The sequence below is a fragment of the Dysidea avara genome, chromosome 1, assembly GCF_963678975.1.
Source record: "Dysidea avara chromosome 1, odDysAvar1.4, whole genome shotgun sequence".
NCBI classification, from domain to species: Eukaryota; Metazoa; Porifera; class Demospongiae; order Dictyoceratida; family Dysideidae; genus Dysidea; species Dysidea avara.
The window spans coordinates 63315935-63327357 of record NC_089272.1 but is presented as its reverse complement, the minus strand read 5'-3'; the positions used below and the strand labels follow the sequence as shown (position 1 = coordinate 63327357).

Here is an 11423-nt window from a genome sequence, read left to right as displayed (position 1 = left end):
AAGTTAACTAGAGATCTGTTTATCCTTTAAACGAATCTTAATTTGCTCCGATGTCTCTTTTATAGCGTCTTGAAAGTTAATCCTCATCGTGTAACAAGACTCACAACCGGAGCAGGAGTGTAGGAATACTTCATAGTTTTACTGACGTCATGGCACCTCCTTTGTGACCAATGTTATTCAATTAGCGTCCCCGGAATGTGGGGACGGCTCAGAAGTAAACAGCTATTGGAGTTGCACCAGACCCTTTTTTCCCCACCCAATATACGGAAAAAAGCGGTCTGGCCACGCGAGACTACCATTGTGGGGTGTTCATTGTGGTATCCCATTGCTAGATCCACCATGAAACCGGAGGCACGATTGTTGTCTTCACAGAAATATCGATTTTAGTATTTCGTGAGATGCAAAAATTGTTTTTAAAATTTCGTGCTCCACACAAAGAACGGGATAGAACTTGCTGCTTAGCTAGATATTATCTAGAGTTAATGTAGTTAAAAAGTACGCACAGTAATAAGCAAATGATTCACTGGGTTCCCGGCACAGGGTTGCTTTCTCTCAAAAAGCAGTAACCGAAACACAAATTTTCGAATTCAAACTGCCCTACCAGCCAAGACAAGGAAAGCCAACTCTTCCTCATAGTGATGTGATAAGGTTGGATGCATAGTCTGTCTATGTTGTTAGTCTGGAAAGGATCTGAGACTTCTCACCATCTGGGTGAAGAACGTCAAAATTTTCGTGCGTCATTTCAAGGGATTCTCTCAACGGTACCAAAGCGCTTTTCAGTACTTCTGATGCCACACTGGTCACTTAATTTTGTTTAGAATGATGATAAATGATGGATCAAAACGTTTGGTAGTAGTAGTAGTAGTTGGTGTTTCTGTGATTTCATATGATGCAGTATACCAGCAGCTCACCAGGAGCTCCACCCAGCTCGAATCAAAAATGAAAGATTTTGTACTTTTTTCGGTTTGTTTTTGGATGTTTTGCAGCATAATAGTGATGTAGGGTGATCTAGTGAAGATTTGAAGCTGCTGTGGAGCGTGAGAGGTGAAGTCAAATTTGGACGATTTTGCTGCCTCCCTTGATACATAGCTTAGAACGAGGCGTGGAAGCCGTGGATGAAATAATAATTGACAACCGCTGCTACCAAACGTTCAGGGACATCTTTTGCCATAGTTTTAGTTTATAATTGATGATTATTGTGGTTGCAGGAGCGCTGGAAATGGCTAGAAAGCGTGACACAATTCTTTAATGCTGCAGAAAATTTTGACACTCGTCACCCAGATGGTGAGAAGTCTCAGATCTTTTCCAAACTAACAGCATAGACAGACTATGCACCCAACCGTATCGAAACACTATGAGGAAGAGTTGGTTTCTCTTGCCCTGGGTGGTAGGGTAGTTTGAATTCGAAACTTCGTATCTCTTTGTCTGTTTTTTCAAAGAAAGCAACCCTGTGCCGGGCACCCAGAAAATCATTTACTTATTTCTGTGCGTAGTTTTCAACTACAACAACTCTGGATACGATTTGGCTAAGTAGCAAGTTTCATCCGGTCCTTTGTGTGGAGCACGAAATTTTAAAAATGAAGTTTGCATCTTGCGAGATACTGAAAACAATATTTCTGTGAAGATAACAATCGTGCCTACGGTTTCAATATGCTTAACTTTTTCCCGCGCGTCATCACCATCGGTTGTTTATTAAATTCCAACCATCCAATGACAGTATGCAATAGTTTAACGTGTGGATAAGCAGTGATTTATGGTTTACAACAGAGAGCGAGTAAATGTGTATCATGACCATGTTTGGCTTGTACTATATCCGTCATACTAAACCACAGAAAGGGTGTGGCTGCCATGCACGATCATAGCAACAGCGTAGTGTAGCGCTGGTGAACGCAATAATGATGATTGTAATCACAATATATCGACGATTTACGATCAGTAATAGTCTACAAGTGCAGTACATCTTTTTCTGCAAGAGTTATTCACACCAGCTACATGCAGTCAGTATCAATCCCAACCTGAGTTTTCATGGGTTTGTCCAGCTTGTTTATTTAGACAATAGAACGGTTGCATGTGATGTCACAGGTGCAGCATTCAACTAAAACGTGTGGCATTTATACAGCCAGCTGCTGGGAAAATTGTGTGTTTTATTTTCCTGTTATTGTAATCATCTTATCAGGTACTAACATGCTAGAGTAGTGAGAGAATAGCTGGTCTGCTTCGTGGCTACATCCATACATATTAGAGTACAGGGATAGGCAACCGAGCGTGCGCCGTGTATATCTACCATTGATTGTGATTGAAGCACTCCTCGGTATTGATTAAATCCATGCGGACAGGATGGCAGTTTGTGCTTTAGTCGTCTTACAGTTGATTTCAACCACCTTGTGGTATTGTAGTTGATATACAAGACTTTTAATGCTTCTGGCTTCTGTTGTTTAATCGTCTTGGGTGGTTTTCATCGTCATTTACGATTTTGATCATCAATGGGTACCTCCGTTTTTGTCTACCTGTTACGAAGAACAGAAGTCTAGTTCCACTGGGGAAATAGTGCTGAAGTCTTCGCAATACTTTGAAGTTTTTCACAGTACCACTGAAAGATGTTTCTCGCATAACAGCGCTTGTGTTGAAGTCGATAAATCATGGAGTAGTATTTTAAAGAACCGAGATGAGACTGCCAAAGGGCATTAATCAAGCGGAATAATAAAATGAAGTACACCATGCAAAACTATGTTACTTTAGGGTTACTGTGGCATTGTTTGCCAGTCGAAAGTGAACTTACCATGAACACAACAGGTACACAAAAAAATCGTGTCAACTGAGATTAAAATGATTGATGGTGGCAAAAACTCACAACAAGACTTACAATAGGAGTTTGCCTAGTACTTGTAAAACATAAAGAGATTGTCATGAAATACTCCACGCCCGTAGAAAGTAGTCCAGAGCAGAAGACACAATTTTGGCCTCATAAATTCACCAACGTCGGAGTGTTTCAGGGCGCGCGCTAGTTTCTAATCCCTGTACTCTAATATCTATGCTACATCAACGGCTACATTTTGAAAATAGTGTGTACTCGCCCACGCTTTTTCGAAACGGGTGTTGAAATGGCGAGGCTAAACTGTTTTCTTTATAATTATGTCAGAAAAACTCTTTTAACACATTGGTAAGTGTGAATAGGCATCTGGCTTCGTGAGCGTGCTAGCAAAAAGTGGAATTTTATCATAATTTTGGATTCTAGACCAGCTACCCTCTCATCCTTCTAGTATATTATACCTTATAATAGGTGAATGTAACACTGTAGCATCTAAGCTATCCATAGCTGAGTTGTGGAAGTCAAATTGAATACGCAATTTTCATGCATTGTGGCAATGGATTCTTGCCACACGTTTTTCTAAGTGCCTCTAATGTAATTGTTTGTGCAACCGTTCTATTACCACATACAGTTGATGAGGACAGCTTCCAGCAATCTGGAATTAATCATGGACCTTCCACCCTTAATGTTTTATGCTCTTCTCCAGTGGGAATTCAGTTAATTTATCACAATGTACGTCAATCCAACCATGAGTATTGCAGGCTATGAAACGTTTTGCTCACCTTCTCTGAAAAGAAACACTACGTCCAACTCAACCCTACCAGGCTCCTGTATGTTGCATCTAAAGTTCGGCGGTATTGGAAAAATTATACCCGGTTTCGATAGTACTAATGTATCACGATATACCGGTATATCACATAAACTGTATAATTCTACACACATACATGATATGCCTGTAATCTGCACACCCACAGGCCTGCATGGTATCACAAGTAACACTGTATAGTGATTAGTGATATAAAAGTTGTAAAAATTATAGTATAATTTAATGACAGTTGTAAAGGTTGTAAGTAAATGACAGTTGTAAAAGTTATAAGTTGATCAGGACAGTTGTAAAAAGTTGTGATGAGTTCTTATAGTAGTTCATGTAGATGATAGGTAGGTACAGTCAACATCTAGTGAAAGTTTCTGTTCAAAAAAACCAACATGTTTACCTTCTCAGGTTTCAAAAGAGTTCGCTTTTTAGAAACTATGTTGCCGGAACAACTAAAGATTCTCTCTGAAGGTGAGACACACTGAGGTACTTCTGTGCCAGTTTAGTCATGGTGGGAAGTACTACCATGTGAACCTTCCACCATTGCAGAGGATCCATTTCAGCATCTAACATTTGTAACTTTAGATAATCTTCGATTTCCTTTTTTATTTTCTGATCTGGAGTTTGAGGAGTAATGGATGATGATTGTAGTTCAACTGTCTCCTTGAGCCAACTTGAGAGTTTACGTTTCTTGATACTAGGGTCAGATACCGCAGATGATGACTGGGAACTAGAAGTTGGTTCAGAAACCCCCTCTTGATCTTCAATCATTTCTGTGCCTTCTCTAGCCAAACGATCCTTTACTAAAGCAAGATCAACTTCATTTTCTATGTACACTCCCTTGAATCTTGGATCAAGGTAAGTACAGACATTCAACAGCTCGTCAACATCATTATCATCATACTTGTTCAGTAGGTAATCCAAAACCCTTTCTTTAAGTGAGTTGGTTAAATTAGCATCACCTTCACAGACTTTAAGCACTTTAGATTTCAAAACGTGTAATACAGGTTTGATCGAAGACACTGTAACTTTTTGTTCACCTGACAACATGTCTGTGAAATCATCTAATTGCCCTAGTGCAGCCTTCATCGACTCCAATACTTCTAGATCCTGCCAAGTTGAAATAAGGTGAGCATTCTTACGATCAACTACTAAAACTTGTCGAATGCAAACTTCTTGCTCAAGAATACGGTCAATCATTTTGGTCAAACTTCCCCAACGAGTAGGACAGTCTGTTACCAAAGAATGCTGGGGCACACCAAGATCATTTTGGGCTTTTGTCAAGTCTCGCTTTTTTTTCCAACTGTGGGAAAATGCAGACACTAGCTTTCTACATAGTCCCAAGCAACGTTGAACTCTGGACTCATCTTTTATAGAATTAACAACAGCCAGGTGTAGGTTGTGGCCAAAGCACGATAATTGTGTCCACATAAGCCTTACAGTTGTGGCACATAGTATATTGCTGCCATTGTCTGTTGTTATACAAACTTGTCGGCCTACTTCTAACTTCCACTGAGCTAGTGTTTCTGTTAGGACTTCACTGAGATTATCAGCATTGTGGTCTTTAGGAACAAACAGTGTTTGAAGGCATCGACTCTGTAGCGTCCAATCATTCGTTATGAAATGCACGGTATAGCTCGAATATGGTTCCATCGTTGAGCTGGACCACATATCTGTGGTGGAAGAAAAGTAATAGGCACTTTGAACTTCCACAGCTACTGTTTCCCTTGTTTTTCGTACAGTGCTGGAATTGCTACACTGGAAAAATATTTAGCTGAAGGTATTTCATACTTTGAATCCAGGGTATAAGTGAGACGACGAAACCCTTCTTTCTCGACTGTATAAATCGGAAGCATGTCCTTACTGATGCAGTAAGTTATTGAATCTGTTATTTCTCGCCATCGCCTTGTAGTCCTTTCATACTTTTGTGTTTTGGTAAATAACTCAGGGAGCGTAGCTTGGCTGGCATTGGTAGATGACGAAGATGCGGTGGACGATTCTTTCGCTTTCTCCCTTTGGGCTTGTAACACTAGAGTGTACTTCGATGGGTGGTGAGTCCTTAAGTGTGAAAGCAAATTTGATGTATTTCCTCCACTTGCTCGCACGTTGCCGTTACACTGGCGGCACACCGCCACACCATCGTCAATAATCTTCCCTCCGCTATCTGCACGGAGGCCGAAATAATCTCAAACGGGTGACACAACTTTCTTCTTTGGCACGATTGTACACGACGAGTCGGCCATGTTTGTTCAATAAAAACTGCTGACAATAACTCACGTGATATTATTAAACGCATGCGCGATATTTCGATATTCTAGTAAACACTACCGGTGTGCAACTGATATCGAAATCAAATAAATATACCGGTATACCGTTGAAGCCTAGTTGCATCATCTAATTTACTCACCAAGGAGCTTATCACCATGGCAGATCTTGTGTTTGTATGTAGTTGTTCTCATCCTGCTGTATGGAAGTTCGGCTATGTTGAACATATATCGGAGTCTATTAATTTAATAAAATCAAAATCTACAGAAGATATTCTACTGGTTGTAGTAGATACAATTACTTCTCTTTTAGATAGAGGCAATTGTGTATGTGCTACTTAGAACAAACACTGGCTGAAATCAACAGTACACCACTCAGTGATCATTCACATTTAGAAATTTCTGTGCTGCTATATAATAGGGCTGAGCTATACTGCCATTTTAGTATCTCAATCGATAGAGCTGGGTGATATACCAGTATTGTTAGTAATCTGTGATATTTAAGTCATACTGGTTTTGATGCTGCCTGCTTTTATTTAATATTGCCATACCATCTGGGCACTATGGCCTCCATGTGGGCTTGTTTTATCACATATTTAGAAGGTAATCAGACATCCCTTATGAAAATTTTGGGTGCAACTTGTATGCGGTTTGCAACTACACGCATGCAGTGCTCTTAAGATGGTTATAAAACAATAGTACAACTTTGCAAATTCTCTGCATGTATACAGTTTAGTAGCAAAAAACTAGCGAGTTCTTTTGCTATCATATTACACATGCTATTTGCTTTCATACAATAGCATATTCATGCTATCCTTTTACTTGTATATTGCACGTGTGCATTTTGTTCTCATACAATAGCAATGCATTGTGCTTGCATACTGCATGCTTGCAGTTTGCTTTCATAAGTTTAGCTGTATTAGGGGGTTGGTTTGCTCACAAATTACACACATGCAGTCTGCTCTCTTTCTGCGCACATGCAGTATACAGTATGAAATAGCCAATCAGATGAAAACAAACAAATGTTTAAAAATTGCACCCAAACTGTTTGCTACTATTGACAACCTGTACAAAGAAAACAAGTAGTCTTTGTTAGTGGGATATGATGTTCTACAAGAAAACTTGTTGTAGCAGTACATGACATTACAAGTACAGCTGAGGTTGGCGTCTTGAGTTGCTGAGGTTGGCATCTTGAGTCTCCTTGAAAGTTGTGCGTCACAGGTGGAGAAACATTTCTAAACATGAATAAAATACTACCGCTACTGTTCATTATGCCTTCTTTGCTTTCAGTAACAAAGTGAAGGAGTATAACTTTTAACCTTTGATTTAAAGACTACAGAAATGTACAATTGAAAGCAGACAAGAAGCGGGAGAGCATTTGGACCTGTATCAATTTCTACATTGCTTTTGGACAAAGCTCAACTAAAGATCATCTTTGTGAAAAAATTGTGTGCAGTGAGGTCAAACAGACAGTTTGTGGCTTGTAACTGACTTGTAGTTTTGTATTGCATGCATTTCTTGTAGATGTGAATTACAAATTTAAAAGATATACAAATATGAAATAAATAGCCAGTGTTTGCAAGCTGCATACATGCAGTCGCTCAGCTGCTAAACTGCTCACAAGTTGCACGCATGCAATGGCACACATGCAAGTGTTTACATGCAACAGCTATGGAAATGCACGTGTGCAATCGGGCCAAATACTAACATGCACACACATGCATTTGATTACATGCATTTGCATGTAAATATACGTGCAAATTTTCATAAGGGATGTGACAATGTTTGTAGGCAGGTGGTGATGTAGTCAGCTAACCAAACTATGTAAACAAGTTTGTGGTAATTTGTATCTGAGGTTTGTGGTGAGGTTTGCTGAGCTACCATGATGTATATGGTGCTTTTGTTGAGGAAAATGGCAGCTACTTTAATACTAATGGCTTTAACATTAATACCTTGATATTTATTAATACTTTTTATGGAAGGTATATATACCATTTTGCTATTTTTCAATACTGCCCAGCGCTATCGATCAATACTAAAGTCACGATACTGAACAGGTCACGATACTTTCAAATACGTCAATCATAGCTGGTGCTACATACGTAGTTCAGTATTCCTGCAGGAAGTCTTTAAAGGTAACATCAAACTAGCCACTATCATCCTTGTTTACAGTAACAGTTATTGCAGAGAAGGTTGGAAGCGTAATAAGCACATCAAAATTTTTTTGTAGTAATTGCATTTTGCATATAATGGCGGGTCCAGTGACGCAGGAGGCAACAGACAATGTGGAAGACGATGATATTACGATTATTACTGTTCTATCCAAAGGAAATACAATAAGCTATGTAACCCCTAGTTTCCCTGTATACAGTGCCAATCTGGTGGAGGTCAAAATTCAGTACCAAGACGAAGCTGGAAACCTACAAATCTCGGATGCATTTGCAAAAGATTGTGATGATATGGACCATCCCCTACCTGCATTTTCCAAGCTAAAGCACAGCTAGGAAAATGCTTTTATTATCGAGGTGTGTTTATACCCTTCCACCCTTCATATAGAATGTTTCAATGTAAAGTGACTCTGTTAAATATCCGTTAGCTACACTGTTATTCATTTAATAGGCAGAGAAATTCAGCAAGTCTATGGATACTACTGATTATAATCTTATCGAAGACAGCAAGGTCTTTGTCATGTGGAAATGGACTTGGCTAGAGTCTGCCGACATCCCTAGTGAAGGTAATGACAGGGAAGGTCACCTCAGCATTTCAGATAATGGCCAATCTAATTCCAGAAAGGACTGAATAGGTTAAACCAGATGATATATCATGCAGAGCCTCCTCAAACCTCTCCAGCTGTATGTCATATGGACCACCCTGCCTAAGACTTTGACCAATTCACTGAAAGAAAATTAATTGGCTATCAATCTGGACTGAAATGTACAACAATACCTTGAATACTTGTCCATCATCTTAACGTTCACAAAACCCAACTCCAGTTATAGGATGTACTTCTGGTGCATAGAGGTGGTCCTTGAAAGGTATGCCAGTTATTAATTTGGTGTTGAAACTCTAGTTGGGCCAAAATAGATCGAAGCTTTTCAGCCTTAGTTTCATATTTACCTGTATACAAGAAACGTTAATTCTGTGCTGTTAAAACGAAACACAACACCGTCTGTCCAGGTGTGTTTAATCCTTTCTTTTATCATTGATTGAGTGGATAGAACTGGGAATATTACTGCTGGTCTGTGCAATCCAGCAGTCAGCTCTCAGCTACTCCAAAGAATATATCAGTGTGGATTTTCTCTGCATAATTAGAAGGCATTGTTTGTTACAGTACCTCAGTCGTTCAATAATGTCATCCAACTTGGCACCTTCTGCACTCACAGGTTATACTCCACAACGAGGTAAGCATCCCAGCCAATTTTTTTCAGAGCCATTTTGGAATACTTAATTTGCCCTAACATCAGCATGGATCTGCAATACCAACAAAGGCGTTGTGTTGCCTCTGCTATGGAGAGAATTCCATTCCCCATCAGTTTCGAAACCTAAATTAAAGCAAACATACTGTATAAAACTTCAAGTACAAAACGTAGCATGCATACAATACTAACACTAATAAGTTTCACTTGCAACTTTCATTTGTTGCCTGTACATCTCACTGATTACATCATTTGCAAGATCACGTACTTTGGCATCTGCCAAATCTTTTTATGGTATGCTCTGCACAGGCAGTGCATATGGCTTCATCCTCCTTGTTTCATCACTGATCATAAAGACCAGGATGTGTATCGCAGCAGTTCGCTGGTGTCTTGTCAATCCCTTAATGAAAGTGATAAGAGTTTGTCGGATAACCCGTAACTGATCTAGGACGTTCTCAACTGTCCAAATAGAGTCATCATTCTCAATTTTTACGATCAGGAGAGTAATATCACCACACAGTTTTCTCCTTATGTCATTGAGTTCCTCGAGCTCCTTTATCTTCCATGCCATCTTTTCACTCTGCTTTACATGTGTCAGTTTCTCAGAGTACAAATCATTTGCATCACTTAGCTCTAAACATTTGGTATGAAATATAAATATGTACGGTACTTATTTTATACATACACAATACCTGAGTGAAGAAACTCCAAATCTTTATTTAAGTATGTTAGAACTTCTTCTAACTCTTCTTTAGCACTTGCACGGTTAAGCCCAACCTTCCCGCATGTTTCAAATGTTGTCTGTACTTTTCATGCTGCATCTGGAGAGTGCCATCTGCCAAGTCAACATCTCCACTCCATTCCATCCTTATTGACTCTTTCAACCCCTTAAGTACATCACAACCGTCTGCCTTAAGCCACTTCTATGAATCTCGGTTTGAATTAACTTTGGCTGCTTTGTCAAGAACGTTTACCTTCAATAGCCTCCACCACTAAGTATCATCTTTCAAGGATACAACATATACCTGTATCTGGGAATACAATGTAGTTTTGCAGGCAGCAAAATCATATCTTAATGTTCTGTCTGACACAGCAAGGACATTGACAAGTGCCTATTTGGGTTGAAGAACATGTGCAATAAGCAATTCAGTAGGGATTATGTGTATGCTTGCATAAATCAAAACAAAGAGATGTAACTACGAACACTAGTCAAGGATACAACACTCGTACTATAGCTATCTCTTTATCATGACCACCTAGTAAAGTGGCTAGGTATGTGCAATCTCATTTATATTATCTTATGGGACATACAGTACAACATATCAATGAGCTACGTTTGGTTATAGATTCATCGTATCAAGACACACGGTAGTGTGTCGTGCGGCCCAAGAAGCCGGCGCGTAACACCCGTGAGTATATTGACAGGAAGAAAGAAAAGCAATTTCGCACCTCCGTAGCTCAGTGCTGCCTTGATAAAACAAGACGATTTTTGCTGTGGACACTCCCTCCACCTTCAGCATTCCACATTCCTAATTTGAGTGAAATCGCTTCAAGCGTTCCCGAGATATGCGACTTCAAAAATTGGCTTAGTTTCTTCGTTTTTTTTTTCTTCCTCTTTTCGCACACTTACAAAAACTGCTGTAAAACGCGAACGCCATATCCGATCGCGTTGATATTTGGCACACAGAAGGGGGGTATAAAGGCGCATCTCTGTACCAACTTTGGCTGGAATACGATAAACAGGCAAAGAGTTATGAGCTATTATTCACGAAAAATAACACCAATATGTTGTCACGCCTACAGGGTAAACCACGTATGGGAAGAAGCTGAAAATCGGTGGGTGAATAGGTTAACTATTGAACCTCAAACCTTTTGTGATTTGAAAGAAATCGAGCTAAAAACCAGGAAGATACAATGAAAAAACCAACAGTGTGTAACAATTATGCAATCGAGATTAGCTAATAAAAAACGACTGCTTGCCACGCCTACCAGGTAAACCGCTTGGGGTAATGCTTTGAAAATCGCTGTACAGATGGAGTTATCATCTTAGAAAGGCTCTTCAATGGTGTAGAAGAATCAGACTTAAAGCCACGGAGTTATAACACGAAATCCAACTTGGT

At 39.5% G+C, this 11423-nt stretch overlaps 1 protein-coding gene across 1 annotated transcript; it reads right to left on the bottom strand.

The window, feature by feature from the left end:
* Positions 1-4058: 4058 nt before the first annotated feature.
* On the bottom strand, positions 4059-5276 carry LOC136248321 (E3 SUMO-protein ligase ZBED1-like). The gene has a single exon (XM_066040115.1). The coding sequence runs from the start codon at positions 5274-5276 to the stop codon at positions 4059-4061; it is 1218 nt and encodes a 405-aa protein (XP_065896187.1).
* Positions 5277-11423: the final 6147 nt, after the last annotated feature.